At 40.6% G+C, this 19,457-nt stretch overlaps 1 protein-coding gene across 1 annotated transcript in view; it reads left to right on the forward strand.

The window, feature by feature from the left end:
* The first annotated feature begins 351 nt into the window (after positions 1-351).
* LOC135496062 (thyrotropin-releasing hormone receptor-like) overlaps positions 352-19,457 on the forward strand; it is a 222,424-nt gene continuing 203,318 nt past the window's right edge. The window contains exon 1 of the mRNA XM_064785172.1: positions 352-1,490. Coding sequence (XP_064641242.1) covers positions 531-1,490 — 960 coding nt within the window. The 5' untranslated portion in view covers positions 352-530. The remainder of the gene's footprint in view (positions 1,491-19,457) is intronic.

A 19,457-nucleotide genomic window follows, 5' to 3' on the forward strand; every position in this document is an offset into this window, starting at 1 on the left:
CGGTTGCATTATAGAGGTAGATTCTTAACGTGAGTCGAGAGGCAAGCAAGAAAGTTTTGAATAATGTCAGCATGCTGTTTTTTATTGATTAACCCTGTGGCGTCTGTCTTCCGTCATAATAAAAGCTATTTCTTTATTTTACAGCGCGGATTCTGAAACAGACGATAACAATTATGGTATAAGTGGTACATAAGTGGGTGCAAATACTTAATGCAATTTATAATCGAAAACATCTCTTCAATGTATACCAATCTTCTCAACGGATCTCTGGGAAAGGAAAAGAGGATTGGTGATGCAAGCGTTCTCAAATAAAATCTTGAATTGCTTGAATGTGAAAATATATTGTGCTTCAATGGAATAAGATCGAAAGAAACATATTGGATTGATATCGTGATGGTTTTTGCTTCTTTAAGTGTCGGTACCTATTATAGAAGACGTACTCGCTGTTGTATTGGTAGTCATAAATGTCGGTGAAGAATCTACGGGGATAACATTGAAAAACGTTTTCAACTGGATACACTTGTTAAAGGATGGATATAACTGGCACAGGCTTGAACGTGTCAAGTGCTGCGTTTGGAATGTTTACGGACGGCGCCACGCCGTATCCCGGCTTCGGGACGGAGAATGTCTCGCATTATAGCCCTTCACAAGGGGCAGACGACCCCGTTGATATCCGCCCGGGATTCACATATAGCCCAGGGATAGGCACAACGAACTTTAGCATCGGATTCAACGAGACGGACCAAGAGAACGCGACAGGGCCACGCCTCAAGCCGGTCATTCAACTGACAACTCCATACCGGATCATATCGTGTTTTTTTTACAGTGTAATCTTCTTGGTGGGGTTTGTTGGAAATGTTATGGTAGTAATTGTAGTATCGAAAATACGGGTGATGCGAACTCCTACCAACTGTTACCTTGTCTCTTTAGGCGTGGCGGACATTTTGGTTTTGGTGTCCGCGTGTTTACCGCAGGTTTTCGCAACTGGTGTCCCCTCCTTGCGGATGGATGAGTGGATACTCGGCCACGTCACTTGCTCCATTCTAATTTTTCTAAACTATCTGGGCGTCAACGTTTCATCTTTATCTATCACAGCCTTCACCATTGAAAGATACATTGCAATCTGTCATCCCATGAAAGCGCAAACAATCTGCACAGTGAAAAGGGCCAAAAGGATTATAGTGGTCCTGTGGACGTTCGGGATATGTTACAACGCCCCCTGGCTTGCACTGACCACAATAGTTACCTACAATCTCGTGGACGGTACCACTCAAGATAGCTGCACATTCAAACTTACTCGGGGTTTTTATATCTGGGTTTATATGGCAGATTTCATGTTGTTTTACGCGATTCCTCTTATTCTTACTTGTGTTCTCTACGGGCTTATCGGAAGGATTTTATTCTCGAGCACGATACCAAAAACGCCTGGAAAATCGAACGGAACGAATTCGGAAACGAAGAAGTCTTCGGTGCAAACGTCCAGAGTTCAGGTAAGTATAAGTCTCCATCACTCTTATTTCTAGTAGTTCACCAATTCGTGTAATACATCTTTCCTTGTTCAACCTCTGGATTTTTCGCTTAACATAATATAAAGGCGATTCAAAAACCCACGCTCGAGAAATACTGGGCTGGACATACATGTACGCAAGAGAGCAATTCCCCCCCCCCCCCGCAATTCTGCCCCCCCCCCCGCCCCAAGGTAAACTGCAGTAACTGAACATTTGTCAAAATCGATATATTTTGCTTTTTGCCTTTTGTAGCCCATGCTTTATCATATTAAACACTGAATTAGTAAATCCACCCCCCCCCCCCTCCCATGTTGATGATATAGAGATACAATAAATGAAGTATCTGCAAAAGCAGGGGTTCATACCAAGGTCAACTGCAGTTTACCTTGGGACTGCCTCGGAATCAGAGGCAGTCCCAAGGTAAACTGCAGTAAGATTGCAGATACTGCCCTTTAGCTTGGGAGTGGGTCCTTGTATCAGAATGAGGCTGTCACTTACTGCAGGCTGTCATGGCGATCAGGGCACTGACCAGGTCCATGTTTCTCTGAATTTTTGCAATTCTGGGCACCAAAATGGCATTATCTCGAGGGAAGATGATGTTAGAGCATGTATGTAGGTCCATGATTTTGAAATACCTTATAACAGCTTACAGATACAAGGAGCTGGAGAAGTTACTGCAGTTTACCGTTTTACACAGATAGCAATTTCATTCGGTATTCCCAAGCTAAAGTGCAGTATCTGCATTTTTACCCCTTAAGAAACGTGAAAAGTGTGATCGTTCATATTGCATAAGATTCTATGATAAAAATAAGCATAAATCAACTTCTTTTGTTTCGTTGTGAGATAAACCATTACACGGACAAATGTAAAACGTTAAGGTTGTTTTTCTCAATTTCTCAATTTTACAGTTACTGCAGTTTAGTTAATATCCAGTCTAGTGTTTCTCGACCTAGGGTTTTCGAATACCCCATTAATTCATAATTGTGTTCCCTCTTGCTGACATCCAATTCTTGTTTACCATTTTTTCCCGAGTAAATTTAGCTTTTCATAAATCTACCGAGTTATCAGAGAGTTAGGCTTACCGTTGTAAAATACCTAATCGGAACGCTTTCCATGAGTCTTGTGGCAAAATCTAAATTCTCGGGTCACATCGCATGGCTCTCTCTTGACTCACTGACCTGAAACAGAAGACATTAATGGAAGTTCCCACAGGCTAATGAGCGAGGCATGCGAAGATTATATAGTTTTCCGCGGTCAGCGCTAATTTTAGTTTTGATTTACGGAATCTTATTAATGTTGTCTGCAAAGGTTCTCAGGGCAATTATAGCTGGATCGATCAATCAATTGAGTGTATAAGGTTGGAGCAATACTTGGAAGTCATCATTCGAGCTAAGCGAGAGGAACGTTCGACTGGGTACTTGTCCTTATCCGAGGAATGGTAACAGGCGAAAAGAAACGAAAGCTTGCTTTCATTTGGCCAGACGTTTTATTCAATATTTCTATTCCTGAACTTGGGAATACCACGCGATAAAGAACTGTCTCATAATCTTTTTGTAACTTGTTCACCCTTTAGGGATCGAACCAGCCGACGTGAGAACGACGACATAACCACTCAAACAATCATTGAGGTAGTTATGTAAGGTTAAAATAGCTTCATGACACAAAATGTAAGACAAAAGCCTGCCTTTTATTTTCCTATGCGATGACGTAACGTAATCCATGTACAAAATGTTAGTTCCTGGCTTGTGAGCAAGGTGAACACATGTTTTGTGTGGTCGTTACCATGTACACATGGTAGGTCTACAGTTTCAAGGCATGCATTTCCGAATTTCTTGTGAGTCAAGTATTTTGGTCAGATATTTGTGGCCTGTATGATGACAATGATAAGCCTCTTGGATTGTTTCGTTGAATCTTACTGATATATTGAACATGTTGGATTGATTTGCGAACATACCTGGTAAATTGAGCATGTTGCTTTGCTCTCGATAGATGTGGTTTATCATGTCAAAGCACATGTGCGATTGTAGGATAAACCGCATGTGTGACAGTGCCCTGTGATTGATGATCATGGGTGAAGTTATTTTGAGGTGATCGTGTGCAAACGCATGCTGGATAGTCAATTATACATTACACGTCGGAATAATATTGGTGTATGTGTACCAGTATTAATGTAAAGGAAGTGACTACTTGGCAAGCCCGGCTTACCAGACAGCGACTTTTTCTTGTCCTGAATGGAGAGCCGAACTCATTAATATTAAAGTAAAGTCTCCAGCTCGCCAAACAGGGTAGATTTTTTATCTGTTTGGCAAGCCCGGCTGGCCGAACAGGGTGGCTTTTCAGTGCTGTTTGGCAAGCGGCTCTCCAAACAGGACAAAAAAGATGCCTGTTCGGCGAGCGGCTTGCCAAATAGACCCGGCCTAATGTAAATGATACCAGCGTAAAAAGTGCGATGGTACTGGCATGGTCTTTGGGACATCTATTGACTTGCTTGTAAAGATAATAGCATATAGCGCACTTGGTATGTCCGGTGTAATGGTAGGACAAAGTCCAATGCTATGTACCAGACTACGAAAACTGAGTGTTTAGGGAATGACTCATGTTCGGCACAAAGGCGTTATTCATGCAATGGTTTCAGGTGATGTAATATATAGTGCAGTGAGATGCGGGTCGTTCTCTTTTAGAGAGAGGAAAAGATTGGTAACCGGAAAAACGCCGACCGACCGACCGACCGACTGACCGACTGACCTACCATCATTCCTAATACTATACTATAGACCCATGCACTTGATTGGGACCAACGTTTACGAAAACGTCGCGTCACGTCACGTTACACTAATGTAAAATGCATGGTGACGTGACGACGGCCAACACTACGTCATGTAAACGTTGTTCCAAATCAAGTGCATGAATCTAGTGCTTTTGTGGGTAACCGGAAAAACGCCGACCGACCGACCGACCTACCGACCTGCCAACCTACCGTCATATGCAGTATCCCTTTCGCTTTTCTATAGCACATGTATCTGTGTAGTGCCCAGCGCAATTCACGTGATGGATTCGGACATGTCTGACAGCAGCATCTTCAGTCAATTAAACCGGGAAAACGAGCCCACGCGGTAAGGAACTGATAACGATACTCTAAAGATTTAAAAGATATGCTTTGTCTACATGGTCGGTGGATATAAAAACATGATTTGGGCCTAATCTATGCACTGTAGTTTTTCTACTCGAGTGTCTCGACCGATGCAATGCATGAACTGCAACGCGCAATATGCATTTGTTGTCATTTGAACAGCTTACGTGCTCTTGTTTACAATTTCATTTCACATGACCTGCTATCGTGGATTGGATATATCACATTGACTTATGAGACCTGAGACTCAAATACGAAACTCCTTGGGTTGGTAGGTCGGTAGGTTGGTCGGTCAGCGTTTTTCCGGTTACCAAGCGAAAGGGATACTGCATATGTCGGTAGGTTGGCAGGTCGGTCGGTCGGTCGGTCGGTCGGTCGGTCGGTCGGCGTTTTTCCGGTTACCGAAAAGATTTGCTGATTCATGCTGATTCGTGCTTAATAGCGCATTTGGTGCAACATGTGACGAGAACGACCAAAGCGCATTTTACTACAGGGTGGCCCAGAATTATTTTGCCTTGCACAATCGAATTCTATTGTGTATCCATTGTGTGAGGGGAAATAATTCTGGGCCACCCTGTAATAAGCTTACGACTGTCACGTCTTGGTGGGCAGGGGTATATGCGTGGGTAGTTGATAAAGCTTGGAATCAGTGAAACCTTGGAACCAGTGATAAACCTTGGAATCAGTCCTAAAAATGCATAAAAACATGAAATAATGCCATTCGAACCTAACGTGGTTACGAATCAACATTTGGAGCTTATTCTTACATGATCAGATCGGAATTTTATGGTAATTTAGGAATCTGTCGCATATCCGATTCAATAGTCTGTATTTTAGAACAACCCAGTTGTACCTCGCCTCCAGTGTACAGTACTGATCTCCCAAATATGGGAAGACACGCCCACCACACACCCATAATATGAACCAATAGCGCTCCGCTTATAAATACGCCACCACCACGCGGGGCCTATTTGAACTACGGATCGGTCTGTTCATACAGGGTGATACAGAGAAAATTGGGGGCCTGTCATGCATTATGCATGGATAAGGTTGACGACTATGTCTAGGCCTAATTGTCTATGATTGACTGATATTTTATAACAAACGATGAATAAAAGAAGCCTAGTCATGTATGTTTATTACCGAAGTTTGCGGATGAAAATTTCCTTCGCCGTGAGCGATTTCTTACATCTTCCAGTACGCATCGAGGGATGCAGAGATCTTTGTGACGTCACCAGTTCTAAGCGGTTTTTTTATTCACGTGTGTGTTTGTCCTATGATCTCGTGCATCTAGTACCGAGCATAATACTTTATCGTCTATGGAATACAAAACAATCATAAAAACTAATTTTTGCTTCCATTGAAGAGAAATAAAATATTTTAACGACCACAGCGCATTGCCAATTGATGACGTCATCCTCCACATTAAAAATGTTGGCTTCTGAACTAACTGGCAAATTGCTATCAATAAAGTCAGCTGGGACGAGACTGTCAGTTGGGAGGGTATAAATCGTGGAAGGAACGCACCCGATTTCCCGCGCTATTTGCACAGTGATTCCATGGTTTACATTGAATATTCCAAGGTTTATCAGTGTTTCCAAGGTTTCACTAATTCCATACTTTATCAACTACCATATGCGTGCGCCTGCATGAGGTGCTGTTAACTGTCTTCATCGATGGTCCATGGCACGAGTGACAGGGGAATGAGAATGGTTCGGGTGATCTAAACATGAAATAGCGCTTGAGCAGTGCTGGGCATGACACAAGAATGGTCTAAAACCACCCACTCGTTTGTCGATGGCGGGATTGCTTGGTGCTTCTTCTCATGCAAATAGGCAATGTTATCATTGTTGTAATGACAGAAGTAGGATATCTGCCTAGGGTAGAGACTAGAGTAAAAACATGCCATGGTCTTCAAAGGCGGGACCAGGCTTGACACACGTATCTTGTCTCCCATTACAACCCCATTAAATTTTCCTCCTGACATTCGACTCCGTGAAAGTATAACGGCACTGCTTAAAGCAGAACTGAGAAAAAGACTTCCTTTTTTTGTTAGATGCTCTGTTAGAAGCAATAAGTTAATTTGTTCCCGCTGATTGATTCTTATGCGGTCTTAGTCGTTCCTGTTCCTTTAATCATTCCGTCTTCGATAAAAAGGACAAGTCGAAAAACCTAACTGGGAGTTCAGAGGTTACCAATTATTGACGAAATTAAAACTGAATGGCAATACAAAGAGGCGGTTTGTGAAAATCGAGTTGGTAACGTATGCATTTCATGTGTGTATTGTACGTTGCCTTCTCCAGGTCAATCAGGCGTGAATACAGCGTTTGCCATATCCAATAAGTCAGCGTGAAGCAAGAAACTTGATTGCCCTAAATCATATTTTTATATCATACTTGTGGATCTAGCGCCAATTTTTTCGATATACGAAGTGATGATGACACTTGACTATATTCTTGCACCAGTATTCTCTCTGTTGACGTCCGAGAGTGTATCAAATGGAGACTTTGCGATCACATTGCGGGTGTATTTCAGTAAAACGCCAATAACATGCATATTGTGTCTTCGATCTCATATAACTTTCATTTTGATTAATGAGCATCCCCAGTGCAAATATGTGTCCGACCCATGATTGAGTAGCGTTCTTTCATGTGACGCTGGCAAAAAAAGTCGTTACTGCTCCAGGTCCGACATCAGGCTTCGTCCAGGTTCAATACTCTTAACAGCTGTTTTTTCTTCAATTCGTCCTCTTTGGGCTCGAATACCACGATACAGGGAGTTCTCCACATCGCCCTGCACGATTCACCAGAGGAAGAATTATTTCAATCGAGATTCCATATATACCGCACCCGGCTACTTGATGTCTCGTCTATCAACCAGAAGACAGAACCTGATTGCCTTAATGGCAGTTAGAACCATCTTGGCTTTTAAAGAGAGCATTGTACACCGTCTGCTCGGTGTACACGAAGCTCGTGTCTTGACTTCAAATATGACCTGTTGTTCGTCATGCACTATTTTCAACCCTCTCGAGGAAATACGAACGATGACATAGGAATTATGAAAACTTATGTAAATAGACAGTGTTTCGCCAGCTTTACGAAGAGCTTTTACGAACAACAAAATACGATGTCCTTTCATGAATTCAGTTAAAACAAGTAGTTTCACTTGGTAACACATTTTGATTTGATTTTTATTGTTTAGGCACATGAGAAAGATGCACAACATTCCTGAATGTTTCACTGAATGTGAGTTGATGAATGTCACCACTTGATTGATCATGGTTTAGTTCAACAAACATATCAACTTTTTAATTTTTTTCCCTCAAATTTGCCTGACCCTGTAGCTTCCTCGACAAGACGAGGTCCCTTCTGGGCGTACAATATACAGGAAAAGATAGTGACCACTCATAAATGAGTGACTCCATAAATCGTGCCAAGATTATTCAAGCACGAAGATGGCAGTGTACCTCTTGTGCTTTCCAATAAATTGCAACATTTCCTGCCAACATTTAATGCATTCCAGTCGCGGCAGGTCCAGAGAAATCTCATCATCTCACTGTAGCACTGATTGAACGTGTCACGACAATTCAATTAATCATGTTTTTCTCAATATGCTGGTCTTACAAATTATGAAATGACACAAATAAGCCAGGAAAGCGAAATTGAATGCTTTCAATAACGCTGCGACACGTTGACAGCCGTCATTATTTATTATTAGGAAATGACGTCATGTTGCTTCCGGCTGCGAAGACTAAGGCGGGTTTGAAGCATGGCTGCTGATACTGTTTTCAAAACAAGTTTGATTGAAGACGGTTTAACTACTGAAACTATATTAATTTGTGTTTTGTTAGATTTGTAATTTGTTTTCAAAGCGTCATTCTGTGACTTGAAATGATTAATAGTTTGCTTCAGATTTTGATGCAGATTAAACTGCCATTTATACGTCAAAGTGGAGACGAATTTTTGTATAGTCTGCATTTGTAGATACTAGTGACCCAATCTATTGGCAATGGTAAATGGGAAGAAAATACTATCGAAACTTTGTGAAACCAGCTAATGTGAATCCTTCAAAATGAAATGAATTGAAATAGAAAAAAAGGAATCTTGACTTTAAATGTGATTACATGTCAGTATTGAGAGTTGTTTGAACAGTACATTTTGTTTGCAATATAGAATTTCCGATCCCCGCCAAGGCATCGATGTGCTCATTCATACCCAACTGACACCCAGGGAATACAATGCGCGAGGCAGTAATCTGAAGCTGTAAGCTGTAGAAAGAATTGATGACTGCATGGCGTGTAAATACAGTTATTTTGCAAATCAAAAACTCTCACCAGTCACTTTGATTTTCTTCACAAAAGTTAAAAGTTTGGGGTTTGTAAGATAGAGGTTATAATCAGATCTGTCAAACCTACAACATAGAGTTTAGATGAGTAGCTCTGTCAGCGCTAACCTGACCGGGCCAATTTATACGGTGTGAGGTATAAGGGCAAGCTATACAGAATGGAATTAAATTCAATCTATCGAGACGTGCAGTTATACCTCGCCAATTTATCAGCAACTGTTGTTGAACATTCTTCACAGTCAAGCCTAAAGCTTAATCGTTCGCGAACACAGATAGGCCTTATCAATATGGTTGTCCACGCACTGCATATTCTGTGATATTTTCAAAATATCACCTTGGGCAATTTTTAATTGATTAAATTACATACATGTATAAGTAGCTTATTGGATGTTTATTTTTGAAGTTCTTATAAATGGTTGGTTAAGTGGTAGGTATTTATCTGTTAATACAACGGCAAGGCATCATGAAACCTTTGTTCCAAAAAGTGTTTGTCTGGGGCGTGTTGTTTTAATCAATCAAGAATAGCCAAATACGCGTTACACATTATTCATGTATGAAGAAGGTTGGTGTGATATTGGGTGTGGTCAAGTATTGGGTTTAAGACAAAACCGAGTTAAAACCAAGTTTATCTCGGTTTAAAACCAACTCTCGGTCTTAATTTGACCACATACAACTGCCCTAGGATTAAGACTAGATTGAAACTGAGATGACACCTTCAATAAAACTAAGATAAAACCAGGCTATAACTCAAAGATTCGCTGAATCAGTTCTCATGCATCATGCGCTGGTTTAGTCTCAAATGCCTCTCAATTGGTTCTCCGCTGAAGGCAGGCTTTCTTACAAAGTTATCCCCTCTTTTCTGAGCAACAGCAACTATTACAGGTAGAGCAAACATGAATGTTGGTTTTCTTCTGATATTTGACCTCAGCACACTCTTAAGTCCTAGGACTTAAAACCGACCATGTACATCTGGTAGTGCATTCAATTTAAAACTTCCAAAGTTTTATCAGAGTTTAAAACTTGTCTTAAATCGGTCTAAAGACAGTTTTAAGACAGTTTTAACCAAAAACATGTTTGGAGATCAAATACCAGTTTTAGCTTGAAACTTTCTTAAAACCGGTTTTAAAATCTGGTTAACCCAATACTTGACCTCACCCATTGTAGTTGGAATGGTGATACGAATTTACTGTCAACGGCGATTTAAGTTCCTCTAGCTCCGTAGCCTACATGAATTTTCTTGCATTCTCTACTTTCTTTTGTCGCTAACCTACCATTTCCACGGTGATGTCAATTACCTCGACGGCCATTTTTGTTCCTCAGTCTGCAAATGTAAATGACGTCAGTCAGACCTCTTTTAAAACAACGGGCGCTGCTTGTCATTGTAAGCAATGAGTTCTGATCTAACTTTACATTTTCTCTCATCTGTTTTTCAAGTCGACTCTGCCGCAATGGGTGCAACGACTCCGGGCCTACCATGGCAAACTTACTAATTGGCCAGCTACAACTTCATCTCACTGGGATTAGTCATATTTCAGATGTGAAATGAGTACGAGTTTTTGTCAATTGACCAATGCGTCAGTCATCGAAAAGATAACTAGTGCATAGAAGTAACAGACAAAGACAGTAACATTTAATTACATTTATTAATTGTTGTAAAATTGTTCTATTTACAGTGGTGACACGATAGTGAAAGAAAACCATATGAGGCCGTTCGTTTATTAATGATAGCAATCATTTTAATAAATTTCTTGTCAGTTATAGATAAAAATTTGCCAGTTAATCAATAAAGCAAAGCTCTGCAATCAACTCGGTGTTTTGGTGGACGCTTAATTGCAATCCAGATACTGCATTACCTTTGTGATCCTTTAGGCTGGGTTCACATAGAACTATACTATTCGGGTATTAGGTGCACGTTTTGCCAGGGCACGCGGGTACCTGAAATCGAACAAGGAAATTTCACAATACCGGGTCACATAAGAGGGCACTATTCGATAAGGTCGTATACCTGCGTATAGTATAGTATAGTGGGAATCGTGCGCGTTCGATTTTCGTGCCGCGTATACCACCCTGTTCAGAAGTGGCCAGAGGAATTGGTAAGAACATGCGTTTTAATGTTATCCATCACAATTATTAAACGATTTATTGCATACTATAGGATAAGTTAGAAACAATAGTACTCATTTTTACTCATTTTATTGCAATTTCTAAGTACAGGCCTTCATTACATGTTTTATTACTAATCAACTAAATGATTCTTTTAATTAACATATAGCGATCTTGTTTCTTTTCTTGGTCTTTGTGCCTGGTCAGCTTCATCCTCGGCTAAGAGGAGAAGAGCCAAATCTTCTTCGTCTGAACTGTCCATCTGATCGGCGTCAAAAGACGGAATACCGTACGCATGCTACCCTATGTGACTCGCCGTGCCCGTATAGCGTATAGCGAATACCGAATAGCGTATATCGAATAGCGTACACCGAATACCGTATAGTTCTATGTGAACCCAGCCTTAAAGGACAATGGCATTATTAAGGGCAATATTACCCAGCTGTCGGCTGCCCAGTCACCTCCTTTTCTACATAAGTAGTTTCCATCAACAAATTGCACAGAAAAAGGAAAAATTCAAAATCTGTCTGAATTATCACGCTTTTCTGATGTTGACTCCGATTTGACCCGAGTTAGCAGCTCTCCTTGAGTGGAACGATGCACTAGTAAGGCTTTTCCTGGAGCCATGGATCTACCCTGTGACGTCTTGGTGCTGTTATCGATTTTTTTCGACGTCATTCTGATGGCGCTTTATTAGCTACCCCGCAACTGCGACTTTAACGGAAATGACGCTGGTCGTAAACGCGGGGTGACGTGAACTCGGATCTCGGCTTGCACTCAAGTGGTGGGAAAGGTCTTTCGCTCAAGGACTTGTGCGTACTAGAAATAACGAATTACGCATTTTTCCACTATCTAAGAGATGAAACAAAATTGGAAAAACATCAAACACGTTTAGAAAAATAGTTAACTGATTAACCAGAGGAAGAACAAACACACTGCAATAAAAAGCCGCCGCCATTCCTTTAAACATTTTCATATCCAGCATCTGAAGGTCTGTTGAAGGTTGGAAACAGGTTTGTTCAGTTTTCAGCTGGAAATCCGTTCTTTTTTGTGTTTTCACTTTTATTGGATATTTTTGATTGAAAGGTGGTTGTTTGATGTTTTAGGCCCGCCTAAGCGAAGCAATGAAAATAGAAAAGTGACTGAACAAACAGTTCGTAGGACAATTAAAAATAGTGATCTGGCAAATCAATTTTGAGACATGCGTGACAGAGATCTAGTCCAACATTATAATATTCTATACAGGGTGTTGAAAACATTGCTATCTTGAAATGGCCATTACTTGTTTGCTTAACAAAATGGTGGCCACAATAATTATACCATCATAAATAAAAATGGTTGGGGATATGTTCGAAAAAGTTGGATCGAGTTGTCTTAATTGCATAGCGAGTCGTTAAAACGGGTGGTATTTTGCTATCAGGCCAATTTTCCACGAAGATGATGCCTAACTATAGGATTGCGTGACTGGTGAACACCTTGATTTTTCCCTGAAGACTCAAATATCCAGTATGAACTCTCTTGAAGCATTCCAGATCAATCCCCTTGGATTCTGAAAGTCCTTGGCTCGCAATTCATCATGTGTGGCAAGTGGCGCCAACAAGTTAGCTCTCATAAATAAATGACATCGTCGGTTTTGATTTTTATAGCGTTCTAGTTGTTCTGAATGATATCCGACGATTAGGTACCTATGTATTGACAAGTATAGACAAGATAAGCATGAATTGGAACCTGCATAGTATACACTCCCCGACAAAATAGAAAGTGAAAAAGGTCAATGATTCAAATTGTTTCCTAAACCATTTTCTCGTTGAACATTCAACTCCTGATTGTTCTTGATTAGGTCAGACATTGATATACATGTACCTGTAATTATAGATAATTTTTCCTACTGGTTGGATATCACTGAAGTGTAGGTTGAAGAGATAATATAGCCTCAATAGTGATGTTTTCTTTTTCAACGTCTCACTGAAGAGCTCGAGCTATAAGCATGAATGGGAACCTGCATAGTACACACTTCCCGACAAAATAGAAAGGGAAAACGGTCAATGAATTGTTTCCCAAACCATTTTCTCGTTGAACATCAACTCCTGATTGTTCTTGATTAGGTCAAACATTGATATACCTGTGATTATAGATAATTTTTCCTACTGGTTGGGTATCACTGAAGTGTAGGTTGAAGAGATAATATAGCCTCAATAGTGATGTTTGTTTTTTCAACGTCTCACTGAAGAGCTCGAGCTATAAGCATGAATGGGAACACACTCCCCGACAAAATAGAAAGTGAAAACCGTCAATGAATTGTTTCCTAAACCATTTTCTCGTTGAACATCAACTCCTGATTATTCTTGATTAGGCCAGACATTGATATATATGTAACTGTAGATAATTTTTCCCACTGGTTGGGTATCACTGAAGTGTAGGTTGAAGAGGTGATATAGCGTCAATAGTGATGTTTCCTTTTTCAACGTCTCGCTGAAGAGCTCGAGCAGTTGTTGATTCCATAGTAGAATAACTTCCAGGCTCTAGTACATGCAATGGGTGCAGAGTAGTTATAAAAAGTGAAACATTCCTCACTTTATAACCTAGAGAGAGATTTAAATCACTGTTGCAAGTTTTTCAAAGCCATACATGTACCAAGACAGTCAAAGAATTGCGCCGAAACACTAACTCACCGGATCAGCAAATTGTTCATGAATGTATAGTGTAAATGTGAGGTTTTTCAGTAGAAAGAAAAAAACACCTGATGGTTTTTGAGATTCCGAAAAACCTTTGAAGATTTTGCATTTCGCTGAAAGACCTCGATGGGTATATTTGAAATGACTGAAAAACCATGAAGTTTCTTTTTGAAAAGCACACAAACCTTTATTTCTATGAGTGTAAAACATTCCCATGCAGTTCTTGCCTCCTCTACGGAAACAATGCGATTTTATCAATCTTCATTGATTCCGTCATCGCAAGAAGGAAGCAGTGTGAACGCCGCGAAGTGATTATGTCTGTTGATTACCTTACTGATCAGAACAGCTGCGCCAAAAGAACACATTTCCGTTAGCAGCCGAGAACTCGTAAATAACGTGTAAACTGAAAAATGCGGTTGTTGTTCAACGGGAGGACGATGCGATGTAAGAACAAGTGGATTGAACGATGAACACCTACTGGGGTATTTTGTTCTTTAAATTTCGATGTCCTCTCCATAACTCGATGACCATGGCAACATTTTGAGGGTTTGACGCCCTTTTGCAGAGTCTAAGCTACCTGTAACATGGTACATAGCAGGCGAGGAAAAGGTGTATTTTCTCTTGATGACTCCATACCGTGTCCTGCATGGAGCGTGCCGCATGGCAATAGCATCCCGCGAAGTTACTATCTATAGCTCACAAGGTCATTTGCATACGATATTGATGACGTTTTAGTCACGTGACAGTCGGACATCGACACTTATTTCTACGCATTTGAGCTTATTTCAAAGTCAATTATCTTTGACCCTGCATTGTTTTTAGCATGAATGATACCATAGAGTCAGAGAGAGAAATATTCAGAACAATTATGTAGTATTTCCAACACTCGGACATGTGTCAGATTGAATCTAACTGCCCTAGTTAGAAAGCCTGAATCCATTACGAAACCGCATGTTTGTCCGACATTGCCTGTAATTCAGCGATGGGGAAATAGAGGGCAGCAGCTGCAGTGACGTCATCTTCGCGGAATGCTATTCATGAGCATCATGTGCAAGTAAACTTATAGCCGGCATTACAATTGTCAATGTCTCTGCCGGAAAGCGTCGTTCCTTGTTATATGCATAACTTGACATTCTATTCAGTAACGCAACATTTTAATGGCATTTTATAAAATGGAATCCTCATGGTAATTGGAGTTTCACCTGATTTTTAGTACAACGAACATCATTGTTACTGCGTGAGTAACTTTTTTGAGTGCAATGTCGATAATGTTGTTATAGTGCTTGCCACGCAATCATTACACCATCACAGTACTGGCTTTATTGGCAGAAATAAAAGTTGCAGAGAATGCTTGTATTGTGTTGGGATCCTCTCTGCACCTCTGCTCGAATCACGCAAGCTCTATACTTGAATACGTTTAGTCAGTTTACATGACTGTACCAGTCGTTGCAAGTGTGGACAGGAGATGTTTCCGGTTGTAACTGATGAGTTTATAATATCACGGCGTGGTTAACATCTAGGGCATACATATATGTAGCAGGCTGAATGACCACTTGAAAGGAAATTGACTATGTGAGGTTTGTCAGGGGGCTGTCATGACTTCATACGGATCCATTTCTGTTTGTCTGAAAGATGAATATAAAGCACATTGTATTGACAAATCAAGATAAAAAAAGGGATGGAGTTGATCCTTCGAAAGCAGGAAATCTCTTCCAATCCTTTCGTTGGATCGAAAAGCTGGCAGGTTAAAAGTTCGTAACACAACACGCGATGTGAAACTTTTAGAACAAAATGGCACTGCTGGAACGCTTTACTCACGTGCCGAATGTATACACAATGGACATATCATAATAGCATTCCGCGAAGATGAGGTCACTGCAGCTGCTGCCCTCAATTTCCCCATCGCTGAATTACAGGCAATGTCGGACAAACATGCGGTTTCGTAATGGATTCAGGCTTTCTAACTAAGGCAGTTAGATTCAATCTTGCACATGTCCGAGTGTTGGAAATACTACATAATTGTTCTGAATATTTCTCTCTCAGACTCTATGGTATCATTCATGCTAAAAACAATGCAGGGTCAAAGATAATTGACTTTGAAATAAGCTCAAATGCGTAGAAATAAGTGTCGATGTCCGACTGTCATGTGACTAAAACGTCATCAATATCTTATGCAAATGACCTTGTGAGCTATAAATAGTAACTTCGCGGAATGCTATTGGAAACGCAATAGAACAGCTGAAAACCAGTACAATATCTTCCGCGCAATGAGGCTTATTAGGAGAAATTAGACTAATTCGCATGAAAATATCAAGGGATCTAACCATTTGCGTTTAGGGCGTTTGCAACTGCAGCAGTTGAACGATGATTGACCGAACAGTTTCTGGCCGTTCCTGAATGCCACGGTTTTCGACCGATTTATGCCCCTTTACCGTGACGAGTGAACTACTAAAACCTACCAACATGTACCTATTCCAACCTACAGTTACAAACACATTACAAAACATTTAGGAGTGACAACTAATACACTGAAACAAATCGCTTCAAACGTGGGCTAACAGGCAAAAATATCGTTCACAATTTCGAAGGTAAAAATTATCGATTTTCCATTCCAGTTAATCCCAGCTCATTAAAGCTGCTCAAAATCAATGTTTTTTAAAGTTCTTTCTAAGGAAACATAAAATTAATCGCTGGTAAATGACCGAACATGCAAAGTAAATTTAGTATTTCATCAATGTAGGATTCCGATTGTCACGAAATGATGAGTGAAGTAATTGCATATTGATTTTATAGCTGACATGTAATATGGAAAGTCGATGTTTTATTGAAGTCGAATATCATTTGGGAAACATGATGTACAATTTTCGAATGGAAACGAACTTCTATGATGATTCAATTCGAACGATCACCGTAGGCTGCTGCTGAAGTACCTTTGCCATTTGGGTGCAAACTACTTGAGAATGTACTCTATGATAGACGGAAGACAGTATGAAATGACTTGACTGACATTTTTTATAGCTAACATGTACATTTTATGTGGAAAAAATGATGTTATATTGAAGTCGAGTTTTAGCTACAGTATGGTAATTATGATATACAAGCCTTTGATGAAAGTGAAATTGTGTGCTTTATGCGAACTATGATTCTGATGATGTGTTGCAGTGTAATTTGCCTCAAGATTACGAGATTATGTTGCATCATGCATGTTGGTACGGAAGCTTCAACATGTTTCTCTGAGATGTTTCTCTGGAATGAAATACTAGAAACGTGCAATGTTATTAGTCAATTTTGTTTGCCGTCTTAGTCGGGACAGAATGAGACAATCCCTTTTGACTATGGCAACGTCGTTATATTTTTCTTTTCGCACTTTTCTTACTTATCTTACTGGCCTGACCGGCAAGGATCGATTTTGGGTCCCATCCGATATTCAATATTGCTGCCAGGTGGCCATCTTGGATTGCTCATTTTGGACTCTAACTGCTGTGCGAGTCATCGAGGCTTCAGAATTCTCTGACCTGATTGGTTTGGGGGAAGTGGTCATCCCCTATTGATTTTGAGCCCAATCCGATATCCAAAATGGCTGCCAGGCGCCCATCTTGAATTGTAATTGCTGTACGAGCTAGACTGTCATGGTTGGGTGGCGAGTTCAGGGGGGCTTTTTCTTTAGCACTATACGCCTTTCCAGAAATGGGGGGCTGAGTGTCCGAAATAGTGATGTCATAAGGGAAAACTAGGCCTTATGGTGGAGGGACAAAGGAGATAGTCATGGTTGGCCAACACACTTGAATGCCTTTAATGGAAAAAGTTAGTTCCAATGCAAACCACCAATTTCGGGAAGCATGTATACTCACTAACTTAACAGAGGTGCACAGTATCATTTCTCTATGATGCGATAATAACACCTTCAAAATCACGCCTCTTTGATTCTGTACTCGCTCAGTGGAATTATAGCCACGCTTCACCTTGCTCATTCAATTCTGCCAGAACATCATCGATCAGTGGCTCCGAATCGGAGCACCTCCAGCACGTTTATCGGCTATTTCGTTGAAAGTAAAGCCTTGGTGGCCCAGATTGTGAGCTACCGTGACAGCAGCAGATGTTGGCAGCTTCGCTAGCATCACCGCGTTACTGGTAAGTAGGCGTTGTAATAACTAGACAAGAAATTAAAGACGTCACTAATACTGCAGTGACGTGAGTAGATTGAATCATGAATACTTAAATCGTCTGAGACTAAATATTTATGATGGTTTAAATCCCATGCCATGCTCTGGTAACTTGATATTTCTATATAGTCCTTTCATTGTATGGTTGGTAGAAGGTAGCTATCCCGACTGATTCCAACGGAAAAATGAGCAGTTCCCTATATAACTCATGATGTCATCTTCAACATCAACCGCGTCGCTTAATCGGCGGAATCGATACTAACCAACGACTTGTTGTCGCCAGTCGATGACAGAGCTTGATGCCAAATATTTTTGAGCCATATTTGTGTTCGACCATCCAGACATGAGAAAAGGAGTGATGTTCCTACATGTATTTGCTTGCTGTACATTGGTCGCACTGAAGACGCGATGTCCGTCCGAACTGCAGACACGTATCTTCGTATTAATAGGCCGTTCCTTCATGAACTTGTGGACTCGTGGCGTTGATTCCATCGTCTCCTCCAGGTCACCATCTGGCCCCCTCAACTAGCAGTTACAGCTCTCCAGTAGGTGTGCTCTCCTGAAAGTGGTCATTTACCTAAAATATCCTGAAAACACCGAGATATTCCAATTATAACACCCTCGAGGACACTCTTAGTATAATTAACACGTACTAAGCCCAAAATCGCAAAAAATGCAAACATTCAACGCATTTCTGAGGCCCCATTTTGAAAACCAATTGCTACATGACAAAAGTACTCTTTCTGCGATTCAGAGTGTATTCCCGCCTACTCGGGCTGCAATCTTTTCACTGTTATTCGATTTTCTCTTTCTGTTGTCTTGCACGATTAGAAAAATAATCAATATCACACCAGTGAGCAGGTGGTAATGGCGATACTCCAACTGTCATCTGAAGCCTGACACCTTTAATGGGTTACTACCAGGTTGTAAATGGGAACTAAAAGGTACAAGCAAGGCGTGTGATTTTTGGCTTAGCATTCAGAAAAGACTTCCAGCCGAGCTGATTTTACAAAACAGAACGCTCGTGAAAAAAACCCAACGCAATATAGACACTACTCCAGATTGCTTACTTTAAATGATAATAAATGATTTTAAATGATTATAAGTTCGCCACTCTGCAAAAATTCAAATGTAGCTTGATCTTTTCGGCCTCTCTTGATGCGAGAGTTGTTTTGAAACCAAGAACACATTTACTTTATTCTTTCCCTTAAGCACCTCAGGCCTAAAATCCCATTGTTCTACAGTCTCATCAAAGGATAATCAGGGTAAATCTTGATAACATCGACTCCAACAAACAGCCTTCCTGGGAGCCGATAGGCCTTAACACCAGGGGAAATACTAGTACACGTAATGCATTCTGGTGTTACTTCGGGTCGTGCTTGTGCTTTTTGGCGTATTTCCAATATCTGTTCTTTCTCATGGACTATTATTATGAACAAAGACTAGTATGCTCCAGTTAATAAACAAAGGTACAGACTGAGTGTAAATGCACATGCAGTTTTCTTTATATGATCTGTTGGTCTTCATATATTCA

This window comes from Lineus longissimus, chromosome 11, assembly GCF_910592395.1.
Source record: "Lineus longissimus chromosome 11, tnLinLong1.2, whole genome shotgun sequence".
In the NCBI taxonomy this organism is placed as follows: domain Eukaryota; kingdom Metazoa; phylum Nemertea; class Pilidiophora; order Heteronemertea; family Lineidae; genus Lineus; species Lineus longissimus.